Raw genomic sequence first — 17,529 nt, forward strand, 5'->3', positions numbered from 1 at the left:
TTCAATAAAAGCAAATTCACAGTCAATTTCAATAAAATCAATACAATACCAGGGTCGTATTACCATTAAAATATACCAACTTGGTATATTAAGCTCACATAGATCAGACTGGCATGCAAACTCAAATGATGCGAGCTTTCGCTCAAGCTATTTATTAGAGCTTTACATAGTGACAAAGTTCATTGACACACGCTTTTAGTTCGTTAACTAAGTGCAAAAGATAAGTTAGGACAGAGTGATTACTTGAAAACTAGTTAAGCATAACTCTCAAAAATTAAGCTTACGATGCAACAAGATTTTATTAGAGCTTGCCGCTGTGGCAAAGCTCATGGGCAAGTGCTTTAGTTTGTAAACTAAATGCGAAATCCATAAAGATAAGGTCAATAAGTTGATAATGATTACGTAGTAAAGCCTTCAAAGCTCAGTGATAAGCTTCGATAATGCGACCAAATCGATTACGTATTGTAATTGTGATAAACGCGTGTGATAACGCAAAAAGTGCAATTAACAATGACAGCAAAGCTTTTGCTTTTTTGTTGACTAAAAGAAAGAAAGTTGATGGAGCTTTTTTGTAAGTAGCTTGAAGAGCTTTAAGCTTTGTTAAGCTTAGTCAAGTTGTTATCCATTTAGGTGCAAAGTGCATTAAAACTTCGAAATTGATTGTATCTTTATCTTTATTAATGACCAATTAAAAATTTAGCACAATGCGCTTGCTTATGTTGTTATCCGCTTAAGTGTAAAGTGCATTAAAACTTTCAATAAGATTGAGCCTGGAAATCTATGCAATTGATTTGATCTTTATTAATTCAAAATTTAGCCCAATTCGCTTGCTCATGATTAAGTGTAAAGTTCATTAAAGCTTTTACTAAACTTTGGAATTGATTTGATCTTTATTAATGCTGCACAAAATGCGTTACGAATGACAAATTCAAAATGTAAATTTAAGTGTAAAGTTCATTAAAGCTTTAGGCTGAACTTTGGAATTGATTTGATCTTTATTAATGCTGTCCAAAATGCGTTACGAATGACAAATTCAAAATGTAAATTTAAGTGTAAAGTTCATTAAAGCTTTAGGCTGAACTTTGGAATTGATTTGATCTTTATTAATGCTGCCAAAAATGCGTTACGAATGACAAATTCAAAATTTAGCACAAATCTCAATAGAATATGTGTAGAGCTTTCGACAGACAGAAGAAACGAGTGCTTCAATGAATGTGAAGTGTGTGAGTGTCAAGTAAGTGTTTGTGTGTTTCAAGTGTGTGTGTGTGTGTGTTAAGTGAGTGCATGTCTCAAGTGTTTGGTGTCAATTTGAGCGGAAACGCAGCAGCAGCAAAACCAAAGCCCGGAATACGAATTTTGTCCGTCAATGCTTGAATTGTGCGTCTCGTTGGGGCGCGTTTCTTGAGACGCATGCAACGCTTCTGTTGCGTGTTGTTTTTGTGCTTGTTGTTGTTGTTGTTGTTGCCAGAAGTTTCTGCTGTCCGCTGTGCTGAATCAGCTGGTGGATGAGGATGAGGATTGAGGCGGGCCACCTGCTGTTGCAGCTCATCGATGCGTTCGCACTTCAATTGCAGCATATTCTCCAGATGGGCGCTCAACTGATTGAATCGTTCGATTTTATCGTTTCTTTGCTGCAGCTGCTTGACGGCCTGCATGTAATGGGAATAAAGTACCGTTCGTTGTTGTGGATGTGGATGTTGTTGTTCACCTCTTTGCTGTGCATCTGCTGCCACCAACTCCTCAGCCTGGCTTTGACTTTGACTCTGGCGTCGCATTGTCGCACTTGTGGCACTTTGAGCACGCTCCGAACGCCTCAAGACCGCCTGCGCCTGTTTTAAAGTGCGTGGACGTTGCGCATCGATGTCCCTCTGCAAGGTGAAAGCATTATTGTGGTCAACATTTCATCACGAACTATTCTGTGTGATACCTGCTACTCAATGTCAATAAGAGGGAAACAATGACAAGGTCGTAACATCGTTAAAATATATCAACAACAAAAATTACTAAATATACCAAATGTCGAGTGTGGCTCCCTAATTTTATTAAAAGCAAAAGCGCTATTATCATTTAGACACACTGAAAATATACCATCAAAAATACTGAAATATACCAAATGAGTGAGATACAGGTTACCTTATTTCAATAAAAGCAAAAGCGCTATTATCATTTAGCCACACCGAAAATATACCAACAAAAATACTGAAATATACCAAATGTAAGATTTGCTTTTGAGTCGACTATGAGCTACAGGCTACCTAATTTAAATAAAAGCGAATGCGGTATTACCATTTAGGAACCCCAAAAATATACCGAAAAAATACTGCAATATACCAAATGTTTTATTTGGTGTCCAGTCGAGTGTGCCTGACTATGAGATACAGGCTAACTAATTTCAATAAAATCGAATATACCAACAAAATACTTAAATATACCAAATGCTATATTTGGTATGGAGTCGAATGTGCTCGACTTTGGGATGAAATAAACGCAACCTCATTTCAATAAAACCGAAAACGGTATTATCATTTAGGTATACCAAAAATATACCAAAGAAATACTTAATTATACCAAATGGTGACTACCTAATTTCGGTATAATCATTTAGATATTCGAAAAATACGATGTATTATTACTTGAAAATATACAATAGAATACTAGTATATTTTGCATATATATTTGTAAATATATCGTATTTTTGGGGTATCTAAATGATAATTTCATATGGCCAGGCAAAAGTCTCAACTGTGGCGTATGGTTTATTTTATACTACTACATTCAAAATATACTGTAGGATAAATAGTATTTTACTCTACTGCTATAGAGTACTAGTATTTTATACTACTACATTAAAAATATACTATATAGTATTTGTATATTTATATATATTACGTTTCATTACATTATACTAGTACTATATGGTATATTTTGTATTTAGTTTTATATACTATATAGAGCTAGTATATTTGGAATATAGTAGTATAAAATAAACCAGAGCCCAAAGTTGTGACACTTGTCTGAGCATATAAAATTACTCTTTGCATAACTTTGAAAATTTGATGGATGTGGCTAAATCGTCTCAGCTGATCAAGTATATATATAATATACCTGAAATGCTCTTCTACCCCATATGAGTAGCAGGCTCACTTACTATTATCGTTATTGTTATCGTTATCATTATTATTTACCTCCAGCAATTGCTGGCTATCTGACTGCTGCTGTTGCAACTGCAACTGCTGTCGAGCGGCTGCTTCTGCCTCAGCTTCAGTCGCATTGTCCTCATCATCGGCACTGCTATCTTTGGCCTCACGCGCCTTTCGCTCTGCCGCCAGCTGCACACGCATAATGCTGTAGAGCAGCAAATCCACGGAGCCGGGAACACTGCGTGCCACACGCACCATTTGATCGCGCGACAAATGGAGACCGAGACGGGTTAAGACACGCTTGTTGAACGACTCCCAGTTGCAGAGTTTGTTGTGCACACTGTTCCGTGGCGGATAATAGTTGAGATCGATCAGATCGGGATAGTAACGCGATAGGAGACGCGCCAATGGCAGCACATCCGTGAACGAACGTCGCAAATTATTCGAATGGATCTCATTCTGTTCGAGCCATTGATTCAACTCATATTGCTCCATCACAGTGAGTGCGGTCTTTTTGCTTGCGTTGCGCCCCCTTCGCATCTTTTCGCAGCTGAAACATTTCAAAATAACACATAAGTTGATTTTGTCGGATTTTGTTTGTTACTTGTGCGGCATTTCTTTCACCTCTCTTTCGATTGGCTTGAGGAAAACTATAAGAAAACTGAAAAAAGGAAACACTGAAATTCGTTTGCTACTTAAATTTTGTTTTACACTTTTATTCAAACTCTGTGAGCTATTCCCAAAAAAAAAACTACATCTGATTTCTAACACTTTTTTTTATCTAATACATTAGCTTATTGAGCAAAAGCCAACTTTGATGAGAGTAAAATATAGTTTTTATTTTGATTGAATTTGTATGCCGAAAAATACTATAATATACCATAATCTACATTTCGTATATCGATAGTAGTATATCTAAGATGTGCAATGTAGATTGTGGATGATCGAAGAGTCTATCAAAAAGCCTAAAAATACTAAAATATACCATATCGATATACTACTTCAATAAAAATATACCATAAAGGGTACACGAAACTTAATGTCGATCGTGGATGATCAAAAAAGTCTATAATCAATGAGCTACTGTCGAGTTATTGTTATATTAATGAAATAAAAAAGCTAGAGTTGAGTATACTGAAAAATTTTCAAATATACCGAAATCTATATTTAGTATATTGTTATACTACAAACGCATAAAAAACAGACATATTGAAATTATCCAATATGAACAAGTAAGAAAGCTACAGTCGAGTGTACTCGACTGTGAGATACCCGCTACCCATTTTGAATAAAAGAAACATATTTTGCGGTATTTTCTCAAAATATACCGAATATACTGCAAAAATACTAAAAATATACCAAATGGTATATTTGGTATATCGACATAGTACCACATTCAAAATATACCATAGACGGCACAATATACCAGATTGTCAGCCAAAGCAACTAAGACCCCTAGTAAGTAGGCGTTTTTGCCCATACAAAAGTATTTCTTTAATAACTTCGACAATTTTTATCTGATCGGAACCAAATTTTCAGGAATCATAACTACTATAGTAAATATTGTATATACGAAACTCTAGCTTCAAAATTACGCTTGTTATTCGATTTTTTTGATTTGCGGGGGCGGAAGTGGGCGTGGCAAAAATTTGAAACAAACTTGATCTGCGTGCAAACATAACAAATGCTGTCGAAAAAAAATTATAGCTCTATCTCTTATAGTCTCTGAGATCCAGTGTTTCATTCGGACAGACGGACAGACACACAGACGGACAGACGGACATGGCTAGATCGTCTCGGCTGTTGACGCTGATCAAGAATATATATACTTTATAGGGTCGGAGATGCCTCCTTCTACCTGTTACATACATTTCCTGCCGGCACAAAGTTATAATACCCTTCTACCCTATGGGTAGCGGGTATAAAATATACTGAAATATACCATAATTTATAACTTCTAGATTAAAAAGTTCTAGATATGATTGAAATCTCTGAAATATTTATTATTTCCGTTGATATTCAAATCGAAATTCATCCAATTTAACGTTCTTAGCAAAACTTTTCCACATCAAATAATTTAAACGTCTTTTGCTTGAAAGTCATTTCAATAATCCAAATGAGTTTTTAATTGAATTGATTGCCACAAATACACAAGTCGAGGCGATCTCTATGTTAACGGTTTACCACATGCCACATGCCACATGCCACATACACACTTAATTGAAGTCATCATTAAATCGACAAACTCGACAATTTGCGACTAACGAAGCAAAAGTTGTATGGAAATAAGGCGATGCGCATTTTATCGTCGCATCGGTGAAAGCAAATGTCCTTTTGCATTATTAAAACGCACGTGTCGAAAGCATTGTCCAGTCCAAATAATGCAAAACTGTCACGCCCCATCCTCTACCCCATTTCTACGCCTTCATTGAGTTCGTGTGCAGCTTGTTTGCAGTTCAAGTGCAACACCTGAGACAATACAAAAATGCATAATTTAAAAGTCGAATCGAAAAGAACTTAACGTTGACTTTGCGAACACAAATATTAAAGGAATTATCGAAAATTTTTGGTGGATTTTTCGATTTTATTCAATGTATTTAATTTCATTAAACGTAAAGTTTCACAAATTTAAATTTGTCAAACAACAAATATAAGGTTGGCCAAAAAGTCTTGCGGTATTTTTTATTGAATTTTCAATTGTTTATAAAATTGGTTATAATAATGTGATTTAAGTCAAATATGCGCCGTTTTGTTCGATGACGAGTAGTATAGTTATAGTATACAAAAAAAAAAAATACTAAAAACTTACCTAAGATCATATTCTATTTGATATATCAGTAAACTTTCCTGCCGGCGTAAAGTTATAATACCAACACATGGCGGTATTATTCTATAGTATACAAAAAAAAAAAAAATACTAAAAACTTACCTAAGATCATATTCTATTTGATATATCAGTAAACTTTCCTGCCGGCGTAAAGTTATAATACCAACACATGGCGGTATTATTCTAAAAATATACCAAAAAATATTAGACAATACCGAAGGCTATATTTGGTATATTGATGAAGTTTCCTTGTGGTACAAAGTTATAGTCAAACAGTGTGGTATTATTCTAAAACTATACCGCAAAAATATTAAAAAATACCGAAGGTTATATTTCATATATAGTATTGATTAAGTTTCATGCTGGTATAAACTTATAATACCCTATCTATCCAATGGTTAGCGAGTATAAACAGCAGTTTTTCTCAAGGGAAATCAGTTTTATTTCCTAAAAGTTGTGCTAGTAGGAAAACTAGCAAAAAAAAAATCTATAAAACAAACTAGTCTTTAGTAACACGAATAAACAGACAGACGAATCTTTTGGGAAATAAATGCGACCTTGACAATATAAGTTTATTTTATGTATACTCAGAGAATTAATTAGAAAGAGATATTCTTATGAAACTTATGCCAACTATATTCATTTGATTTGCGCTTCTACTAACATATTATTGCCAACTTTCATAAATGAACATTTTGCTTACAATGCACACAAATTTCGTGCGTCACATTTTCGTTGTTTCTGTGGATTTGTTTTTAAGGCTTCGCCTAAAAGCATGCAGCACTTTTTTGTTCGTTTGTTTTCGTTTGGCTTTGGCTTTGGCCGTTGTCTGTTATCGCCATTACTCATACGCCGCATGGGCTGTTTCGATTTGAATTGCAGATCGACGAGCAGCGTGGTTCATACAGTCGCCAATGGTGGCAACAGTGTCACCGATGAGCGTGCATCGACTTCCATGGCACCACTGCAGTTGCCCTCAAAAGGAGCAGCAGCAGCAAACGCAATCGCAACAGCCAAGAACAGCTCAGGATCAAATCCAACAACAACAACAACTGCAACTCGAAGCGAACTAAGTGAAGAACAGCGACTACAATTAATACAACAGCAACAACTTGAGCTGCAGCAAAGGCGTCTGCAATACATACAGCAGCTCAGTCTGCCGGAAACATTCGATCCAGACGATAGGTGAGTGAGGCCAATTACAGGGTATTCTATGTTAGTTGTGAGTGTGCAAGGATACAAATTGAAAATGTTAAATTTCTAAAAAGATATTAGTGCGATGTACAGTGGACAGTTTTTAAGTATTTTGAAAACTAAATATTTAGATGTGCTAATAGATGAAGTTACAAGAACATTTTACCTAGGAATTTGCAGTTTTTATACCCGCTTTCCATAGGATAGAAGGGTATTATAATCTTGTGTCTACAGGAAATGTATGTAACAGCCGCAAAGAGTCATCTCCGACCACATAAAGTATATATATTCTTGATTAATGTCAACAGCCGAGACGATATCAGTTGTAGAAGTTATTTAAGAAATACTTTTGTATTGCAAAAAACGCCTACTGCAATCGGGTCTTAGTTGCTGTGGCTGACATGTTTACTACTCTGTTATGTTTAATACTCTATGGTATATTTTTAATGTACTATTATATCAATATACCAAATATAGCCTTTAGTATTTTTTTGTATTAGTTGCTCTGGCTAACAATCTAATTTATTTTAGCATTATATAGTATATTTTGAATAAAATACTATGGAAGTATACCAAATATAGTTTTTAGTATATTTTAGTATTTTTGCAGTAGTATTTTTTTATTAGTTGCTCTGGCCAACAATCTAGTTTATTTTACCATTATATAGTATATTTTGAATAAAATACTATAGAAGTATACCAAATATAGTTTTTAGTATATTTTAGTATTTTTGCAGTATATTAATTTTAAATGTGGCACTATATAAATATAGTCAAATATAATCTTCGGTGTAATTTAGTATATTTGCAGTATATGAGTTTGGTATATTTTAAGAAAATACCACACTGTTTTGCTCTTATCTTTTCTACTCGTTTAACATGATTTTTTAAGGTACTTTAAATATAGTCAAATATAATCTTCGGTATAATTTAATATATTTGCAGTGTATGAGTTTGGTATATTTTAAGAAAATACCACACTGTTTTGCTCTTATCTTTTCTACTCGTTTAACATGATTTTTTAAGGTACTTTAAATATAGTCAAATATAATCTTCGGTATAATTTAGTATATTTGCAGTATATGAGTTTGGTATATTTTAAGAAAATACCACACTGTTTTGCTCTTTATCTTTTCTCCCTCGTTTAAAATGATTTTTAGGGCACTTTTGTTGCCAATTAGATATAATGCAATCTGCCAAATCTTTCTCAGAACTGTATCTCAAATTTTAAGAGTCTTTTCCGGTCAGAATAATCTTTTATATACTTTCTATGTATTCTTAACTTTCTTCCATAACCAAGATTGCAGCCTTCGTTTATGACCAACTTCCCAATTGACCCATTTTCCCCCAGTTGCGATGCAAGCTCTGCGGTTGCCACAATTGGCATGGCAATTGGTGACCCTCGTCGATTGGACGATAAGATAGAGCCTAGGCTAATGCGCACCTAACGACGACGACACACTGATCGCTACTTTTTTTTTGCCCACCTGTTGGCACATCGCTTATCGAACACTCGTCTCTATTGCTCTTTTTTCCTTTTTTTGTTTTTTGTTTATTTTGTTTGCCAGCTGGCTGAGGGAAGTGATGAGTGTGTGAGGGGGAAGGGGAAGGGTGCGCGATGAAGGTGTTGGCCAAATGGCAGAAAGTAGTCATGGGGTGGTGTGTATATTATTATTGTTTTTATTGATAAAGACGAAATATTTCTGAGAATGGCAAAAAGACCGCAGCCAGACTGTTTGCCACATGTTATTGTCTGCTCATAAACTTCAAATCGAGTTCTCTTGTTTTTTTTTTCTTTTTTTGGCATGTGCCAGGTGGTAACTTTACCTTTTTATATGTACATCATAGATTACTACTACGCGTACAGGCAGCTGTGGAGTTTCGCAGCTCACAAGCAACCAAATGGTAGGAATCGTAATCAGTTGTGCAGATAAATTGGTTGGCCCAACTGTTTTGGTCTATGCGATGAGCTTTTTACATTGTCGATTTATGCAGAAAGCTTAACTCGTTAAGGGGAGAAGAGCGAGTGAATTTTCTTGGAAGTTTGTCTTGTAAGCACCATCAATGATTTGGGCGATTAGATAGCACTTGTGTTGTCTTAACTCATAATCTACAATCAGCTTGCAGCTTTGTAAACTACATGTATGTATTTTCGAGTGACTCGTTACATGTAAATGTTGACTCGTCAAGAATTCGAGATAACAATGAATGAGTGGCTGATTGTATTTAACCAGCGAATAGCCCGTTGTTATGAAGCAGCGAGTGGATTACTTGTTGACGTTAACAAACGAGTAGCTTACCAGAAGACAAGTACGCAGCGAGTGGAGTACTCGTTAGTTGTTCATTGACTCGTTATAGTAACAAATGAGTAGCTATTGAGGTCAAACTAGTTTTTGTAACTTGACAGAAGACTTTTATACCAAAGAAGAGTTGTATACAACGAGTGGATTACTCGTTAGTTTATCGTTGACTCGTTATAGTATCAAACGATTAGCTGATGATGTCTACATAGGTTTTGTAACTTATCAGAAGACTCGTCTGTCAAAGAATCTTGTATTCGTTAGTATTGTAACGAGTAATTAGACACATTACCAATAAATCGATAATTCGTTACTCGTTACATTTTTGTTACGCTTCCATTCATATTGAGTATTACATCATTGTCGTCACCGTCTACAATAATAATAATTAATAATTGGCTATCATGTTGTCAAATTTGTAGCAAAAGTAGCGAGTGGATTACTCAACTCAAGTTATTGCTTCTCATTTCGTTGTTGTTATTAGTTGGTGGATTACTCGCTGATATTACAACTTAAGAAATGCAGCGAGTTAATACCGCACCTCGATTCGTTCATACTTCTACTCGCTACTTTGCTAAACAATAAATTATAGGCAGGAAATGCGTAGCTCAAGTAGCGAGTAGATTTGTCACCACTCGACAATATAACATCTGCAGTAAGATAGACGCCTTCCCTCTTGACACATCATGTGCTCCCCAAAATAAAAATTGGAGAACTCGCGGTGCTTGATAAGAAGAAGGCAATGAAAGTTTTATGGATGGCACGTGTGTGCAGCTGGTCGATCGTCTGTATCGTCGATGGCTAGCTAAACATATGTAAAGAGATGTGTGTACACCATTTATGTTTGATTTCCACTCGAAAGTGAATTGCATCGATGTTCGTTCTCGCTTAACGCGAGATTGATAAGACCAACCGCTGGTTTTTGGTTCACATGATTCACGGCTCACATGCTGATGTGATAAAACCGAGACCGAAATGTAGAGAGACGTGTGCGGTGATGTCGTGCCCCCCTCTCAACGTCATGTGATGATTCACAATTGGTTTGAAGAGGTAGCCAATTGTACAAACAGTTAATGTCAATGCATACACACACACTATAATCAGTGGCTGATATTTTATGGGACCCCTCACTCGACTCTTTACGGTGCGTTGATGAATCATATTTGCCACTAGGCACACTTGACGATTTGCCCCGATGACTTATACATGCCATAGCGCCTTTAAGCCGAATCGATCAATCGCAAACAACATTCCATCGATGAGCATCGATATGTTAGATAGAAAGAAACGCGTGGCGAGAAAACGAAAACCGAATGATAATACCCGAGTATTATCTATTATCGTTTGGAACGAAATGTACTTGAAACACATTGTTTTGTTTGCATTTCGGTTTTGTTTGCTATCAGATAATTGAATAATTAATTGACACTTCGTCCATCCGTTGGACAGCATAGCAATTAACTAATTGTGTGATAGAAGTAACAACGCTGCTATCTTAAGGTGTGTACAATCTCTACAATGAGAAATGGAGCAGAAAAACCTAAGGTAAAAAGCATTCGCATGTACTCGGAATACCCTGGAATGCGTGTAACAGCGAATCAGGTGTCACACATTTGGTACTTTTGGAAAAATAAATATATTTTGAAATAAATCGTAGCATACTATTGGGCGCGTTAGAAGAGGATTAAAAAGTAAACACGGCGAGAACTGAGTTTACTAAGTTAACTATGTAAATATTAGCACTGTTAGTAACAGACCTGAGAGTGCTGTTGGTTTACATTACTCGCTAGTAACAGAGCTTAACATAATGTAATCCTTTGCTCTATTTAGCTGACTGTTAATGATTAAGCAACAGCAGCAGTCAAACAGCTTTTCTGTTAACAGCATTAACAGCAGAGTTAATGAGTAACATCTTTACAGAACACACTCATGCTGATTAGCAAATATCGTTTGATTAGCTGACGACGGTTTACGACGGTGTATTGAAATCCGCTAATAGATATTGATTTCATTTATTAACTACTTATTTACATTTCTTAAAAAATATAAATTCATTTTCCATTATATTTATAACATTCAGTCATATTCTTTCTCTTTCTTAATTACCCCCAAATGTGTGAAGAAAAGAAATATGTAATCATAATTCCAAAGACTCGCACTGTTAATTACATTTACATTGATAACATTGATAAGCATGACAGAAGGATCATTTAGTCGGAATTAAACGACCCTTCTGTCATGCTTCGCTGTTATGGAAGCGCCATTTACAGCTGTAAGCCGTTTAACATAATTAGATGCTTTCGCTGTTAATCGGGACTGCAATGCCCCGATAATAGTAGTAAACAAAGCAAGCAAACGAACCGCCGCGGCTCGGCCTCTGCTACCGTTTTGTTGCTGACGCTGCCAACGTCGACGTTGACGTCAGCGCTAGAGCCCAGCTAACTGGCATTGCTGGCGCTGTCAAACGTCGTTTCAGTTAATGCGAGACGCTGGCGCAGACACGACCAGCGACCGGCAGACGACGTCGACGAAAAAACAACAAAGTGCAAAAACGAAACGAAAAAACAATAACAACACCAACACTAAAAGAATAGAATCGACAAAACAGAATTCAAAACAAACAAAGCGAAGGCACAACTGTTGAATGCAGAGCCAAGTGCCGTTAGTAACTGTTAGAGGCCGCTCTCTCGTTCTCTCTAACTCCGCCTCAGCCTCTCGCGCGCTCTCTCTTTAACTCCAGCAGCACTTTGGCTTTGTTTCGCTTCACTTGACTTTGAGTTTCGAGTGCGTTTTTTTTTTGTCTTAGTTTGCTTTCATCGAGCTTGCAGTGCGCGCGCTTTTCACTTTGTCTAAACAGAATAACAAATATACAAACATACACTATTTTTTTTTGCAAGTTGGTGCTGTGCAACGATAAAGTGCTAATAACAATAGCAACTATTGAGTGAATCGATAAATCGTAAATAATGCACGTGTCCAGTGAGAATTCGAATACGCGTGGCAGTGGCCGGCTTAGTGTCTTCTTTGAGCAGGATCTCTTTGACGACGCCAACGGCGACAGCAACAACAACAACAACAGCAGTAAATCAGAGCGCGTTGATATTCGCGGCGTAGCCAACGAGTCACTGGAAAGCATTGATACCAACAACAATACGCATAATGATAGCAGCATCTTGAGCAGCGAGCTTAACGATAGCAGCGAGCCGCCGCCGGTAATGCGACGTCACAAGAGCGATGGTCGCCATCATTCTCGGGAACGGGGCTTTGTCAATGCTGCCGCACGCAGCGTCGCGCGTTCCATTAAACGCATGTCGCTCATTGAGTCCAGCAACAACAACAACAGTAACAGTAGCGGCAGCGGCAGCGGCAGCTTTTGCAACCTTCGCGATAGGACTGCTCAAGAGAGCGGCTCACAAGATGGCGGCGATCACTTGAAGGCGAACACAAAGCATAAGCAACACTACAACTCCACGCCGTAAGTGTAAGAGAGACAGACAGGCAAAAAGTGCAGGCTACTTATGTATAAGAGTTGTGTATAAGAGCTTAAATTGCCGGCATAGGGCAAAGCAGAACATGGGGATAGAGCAGCTTATACACATAAGTTTTGGCTGCTGTATTAGAATTTTCATTATAAGAGATGCTACGGCAAACTTTCATAAAGTGGGGGTGAACAAATTGCAGGCATAGGGCAAAGTAAAGCATAGCGATAGAGCAGCTTATACACATAAGTTTTGTGTGCTGCATGAAAATTTTGACACATAATTTATTATAAGAGATGCTAAGACAAACTTTCATAAAGTGGGGGTGAACAAATTGCAGGCATAAGGCAAAGCAGAGCATAGGGATAGAGCACTTAGAACTTAAACATATAAGTTTTGTGAGCTGTATAAGAATTTTGACACAAAATTTATTATAAGAGATGCTAAGACAAACTTTCATAAAGTGGGGGTGAATTACGTCTAATATCCCATATTTGTGCTTTAAGTTGAGCTTAAATGAGCTCTTCTATGGTAATTCCATTCTTCACGTATTCTATGGTAATTCCTAAGTAATGTCACAGTCAAAATCTTAATATTGTAAACTTTGCGTAAACCCGCACATTCTGTGAGCGGAAATAGAAGAATTGCTAAGAAGAATTCTTGTTAGCAACGTATTTAAACGCTTTGCTTACTTGCTGTTTAAAATGTTGCCAATAATATTACGAGAGACGCTCGATATATTTCATAATGAGTGTAGCCTATATTTGGTAGAGATAACCAACGAATTTACACGCTGACAAGTTCTTCGACTAAAATACATTCATTGTTGGGGAAGTGACAATACATTTTAGATGAGTCGCAAATGGATGATGCAACGTGGAGACGTGGAGAAGGTTGAAAGCCAAGCCAAGCCAGGTCATGCTCATGTTGCAAGTTTTGCTTAACCAAAACAAAAAGTGGTTCAGGCAGGTCATTCAATTAGAAATTAACTAATTACGTTAGCTCGAAATTTCGATAACTGATAACTGAGTTTAAAGTCGAAGGCATACACGAGTTTTGCTGGGATTAAGTTGAAGCTTATCTCTTTATTTATTTTATTTTTTGTCGTATGTTTTTACAGTTATTTATATTTATTTATTGTTTTTGGAAGAAGACGTTTCTTCAGAGCTCTGTCTTTTTCTCAATGGGGGGTTCGACAGCGTTCCCAAGCGTTTGCTGATTCACTCCCCGTTTCGTGGTATAGATAAAAAAAAGTATGAAAAAAAAGAATAATAAATAATAAGAAACACACGAAGAGAGCAAATAATGCTTATCAGTTGAACTATGCGGAATTTGTATGAAGTGAATACTGATGTCCCAGCCAAAAAAAAAATATATATATATGTAATATTAGATCATTGGGAGACAATCTGCAGACGATAGCGTCAGAGGAACCGAAAGAGATGGAGAATCATATATTGTGTTGATATGGAGGAGTATCATAAATCTTGGCACACGTTTTGCTTTTTGCGTATTTTAGTGCGTTTTACCTCGATAAGCGGTAACACCATCAATATCATCCAATACCAATCCATCATTGCGTCAGTCAAGCTTTCAGTATTGAGCAGAGACGATCAGCTGGATTGAGTTGAGTTATCATTGAATTTTCATAATGCCTATTAGCCATTACGCTGCAGACTCGGCCAGCATTAACACCTGACAGTCGGCAGGCAGCACCTGTTGCCCCCAGACCTCTTTCTATATATCGCTAATTGTACTCTCAATTGCGCCATTAAATGTCGTCGGCTACTACTTCCCTTCCAACTGTGCCTTTGTATACCCTGTGCGATCATCATCGAACAGCAACAGCAGCTGTAACTTTAGTCAGCGTGAGAAAACATAATTTCCACTTATAAACACATAAAAATTGATACACTTGTACCTATGCTGTATACCCTGTAAATGTTGTTATAGCAATCGGGAGTCTACATTTATTTAAAACAATCATTACAGGGTCTAAGCAAGTCGTTCAACTTGCAGTTGCTTTTCTGTTTTCTATAGTTTATGGCCTCTCATCATAAAAAGTAAATGACGACTGGCCTGCTTTTCTAGTGATAGGCCACAATAGTTATGAGCTCAATACCCTGTTGCAGTCATCCATCCCAAACGGATCTAGCAAGTGTACTTGTACTTGTACTTGGAGTTTCGCTTTATCTTCGGACCTTGCTTTTGTGTAACTGCCAGCTGTGATAATTCCACTTGACCGTGGTCAAGTTATCGTTGTCCCAGAACAGCAAAACTTCTCGTACATTTCGTAACGCATGTAACGACTTTCGGTGAAGCTTAAAGCTAGCAATATCGTTAAGGGAAATATTTCAAGCTTTTAATGCTATTTAATTTGAGCTTATTATGCATCGAATATGCATATTGTAAAATCTTGAGGATTAGTCAACTTAGCTGAGTTTGAAGCTGTTTCAAAGGCTACAGTTAAAGCTTATAAGCTGCTATTTAGCCTAAGCTTTAGTTTAGATTTAATGAATTTTCGTATATTTTAAAGCTCCGAGCGTTTAGCTTCGGTATTATAATGTTTCAAATGCAACAGTTTAAACTTATAAGCTACTGTTTATCCTAAGCTTTAGTTTACATTATCAATTAATATTAAACGAGCTTTCCTATTTATTAAAGCTCTTAAGTTTTTAAACCTTTCCTTGAGGATTAACCAACTTAGCTGAGGCAACAATTTGAGCTTATAAGCTGATGATGAGCCAAGGTTTTAGTTAACATAGTCAATGGGCCAAGATTGAACGAGCTTTCATATTTATATTAAAGCTCTGAGCGTTTAGTGAAGATGTTTCAAATGCCACAGATTGAGCTTATAAGCTGCTACTTAGTATAAGCTTTACTTTAGTCAATCGACTAAGCTTAAAGGTGCTTTTCATATATATTAAAGTTCTGAGCGTTTAGCTTTGCTGCTGAACTAAATTTAAAGATTAAATTGTTTTATACATGCTTCAAAGAAACTTTTAAACATTTATCCAAATCGTAGATTAATCAAATATCTTTGTAACCTCCACAGTTGATAGGTTTAGAAGTGTTTCTAAGTAACTGCTCTTATAACGATATGCCTCTCTTCTTCGTATTTGCAGTTCCTTGCCACAGAGCTACGCCAACTCAGGTGCGCCGCTGCAGCCGAGCGGTAGTGCCCACAGTCTCGGCAGCAGTCCCAATCCCAGTCCGCGGAGCAATCAGAGCAAAGCAGGCAACGGCGGCGGCTTAACAGCCGGCGTTAAAGGCCTCAGCACGGCGAAACATGATCAGCAAACGTCCGCGGCGGCAGCAGCAGCGATCTCATCCACATCTGCCGCCGCTGGCTCCTCCGGCCACCACCACTCCGTTGTGGTAGCGTCCACATCATCGGCGAGCGCAACAACGGGAGCGACAGCAGCAACTGCGACGCCACCCGAGAAGGAGAAGAAGCGCAAAGAAGTCTCCAGTTCGCGTGTCAAGAAATTCCATCGACACTTCTCACAAGTCTCCAAAGATGAGAAGCTCATTAACTGTAAGTAGTCTCCATGTTTTCCGAAAATTATTTTATTATTTTGTTTTTCAAATTTGCAAAATATTTGAAACAAGTAAAAAAATGTATAGTCGAGTGTGCTTGACTGTGAAATACACGCTACCCGTTTTGAGCAAATGCAAAACAGTGCGGTATTATTCCTAAAATATACCAAATTAGTGTACGAAAGACTACGTTTTAGTATAGTATTACAGTATATTGACTGGTACTATATAATTATATTAACTATTGTATATTTCAGTATTTTTGCGATATGTTAAATATACCAAAGTCAATGTTTTTAAAATTTTATATTACTACTACTATATAAGTATACTAACTTTGGTATATTTCAGTATTTTTTCGGTATATTTGGTATATGGATATAGTATTCAATGGTACTGTATCAATTACTAAAAACATAACATTTGGCATATTTCAGTATTTTTGCGCTTATATTATCTATTTTTCAACGTAACAAAATATACCAAACTGCCAGCTAAAGCCAGATTTTGCTTTTGGCATAAATATTTTAAGACATTGAAAATGTCAATTAAGTTATAGCTATGCAAGGAAGAGAATTTGATGTTCAGAGCATCAATAATTTAGCTCTAAGATATAGTATTTTTTATAGTTAATAACGAAACTAAATTTTTCAATAGTGAAAGTTTACCATTAATAAATGTAAATATAATTTATTTATTTTTTCGTTATCTCATATTAATCAAAATTAATGTAATTTCATTTTTCTTAAGTTAATGTCAATTAATAACATTTTATTTCATTAATATTTGCAGATTTTTCGTGCGCTCTTGTTGGCGACATTCCGCTTCAAGGACATCTCTATATAACGGAACAGCATTTCGCTTTCTATTCCAATGTTTTCGGTTATGTAACCAAGGTAAGTTGAAAAAATCTTGCTCCGTCCGTCTGTCTGTCTGTCCACATGCTTGGAAGTCTGTAACTCGAATACTTAAGTGTTGGAGCTGACAAATTTTCGGCTCACATTCTGGTGATGATTAACTTAAGGTTAAAAGCATAGATATTCTTACCG

The 17,529-nt window shown here is 36.6% G+C and overlaps 2 protein-coding genes across 9 annotated transcripts in view; one reads left to right on the top strand and one right to left on the bottom strand.

Moving 5' to 3' along the window:
* Window positions 1-17,529, top strand: part of LOC132795327 (GRAM domain-containing protein 2B-like) — a 36,827-nt gene that overhangs the window by 17,997 nt on the left and 1,301 nt on the right. For 4 of the 6 annotated variants that reach the window (XM_060805981.1, XM_060805986.1, XM_060805985.1 and 1 more), the window contains 3 exons: window positions 6,850-7,152; window positions 16,066-16,478; window positions 17,273-17,376. In XM_060805981.1, the coding sequence (XP_060661964.1) occupies window positions 6,850-7,152; window positions 16,066-16,478; window positions 17,273-17,376 (820 nt within the window). Of the gene's footprint in view, window positions 1-6,849; window positions 7,153-12,277; window positions 12,937-16,065; window positions 16,479-17,272; window positions 17,377-17,529 lie in introns of those variants that run through there. The other 2 variants (XM_060805983.1, XM_060805982.1) reach the window with 2 other exon arrangements.
* Window positions 1,082-3,923, bottom strand: LOC132796825 (sperm flagellar protein 1-like). 3 transcript variants are annotated; one of them, XM_060808138.1, is made up of 4 exons: window positions 3,745-3,904; window positions 3,186-3,690; window positions 1,709-1,868; window positions 1,476-1,649 (listed from the first exon to the last, which is right to left on the bottom strand). In XM_060808138.1, exons 1-4 carry the CDS (start codon window positions 3,753-3,755, stop codon window positions 1,618-1,620), a joined length of 708 nt encoding a protein of 235 aa, XP_060664121.1. In that variant the 5' UTR covers window positions 3,756-3,904; the 3' UTR covers window positions 1,476-1,617. The 3 variants fall into 3 exon arrangements, with proteins under 3 accessions (XP_060664120.1, XP_060664118.1, XP_060664121.1); XM_060808137.1 differs by having other exon boundaries at window positions 1,082-1,868; window positions 3,765-3,923; XM_060808135.1 differs by having other exon boundaries at window positions 1,082-1,868; window positions 3,745-3,906.

The sequence above is a fragment of the Drosophila nasuta genome, chromosome X, assembly GCF_023558535.2.
Source record: "Drosophila nasuta strain 15112-1781.00 chromosome X, ASM2355853v1, whole genome shotgun sequence".
NCBI classification, from domain to species: domain Eukaryota; kingdom Metazoa; phylum Arthropoda; class Insecta; order Diptera; family Drosophilidae; genus Drosophila; species Drosophila nasuta.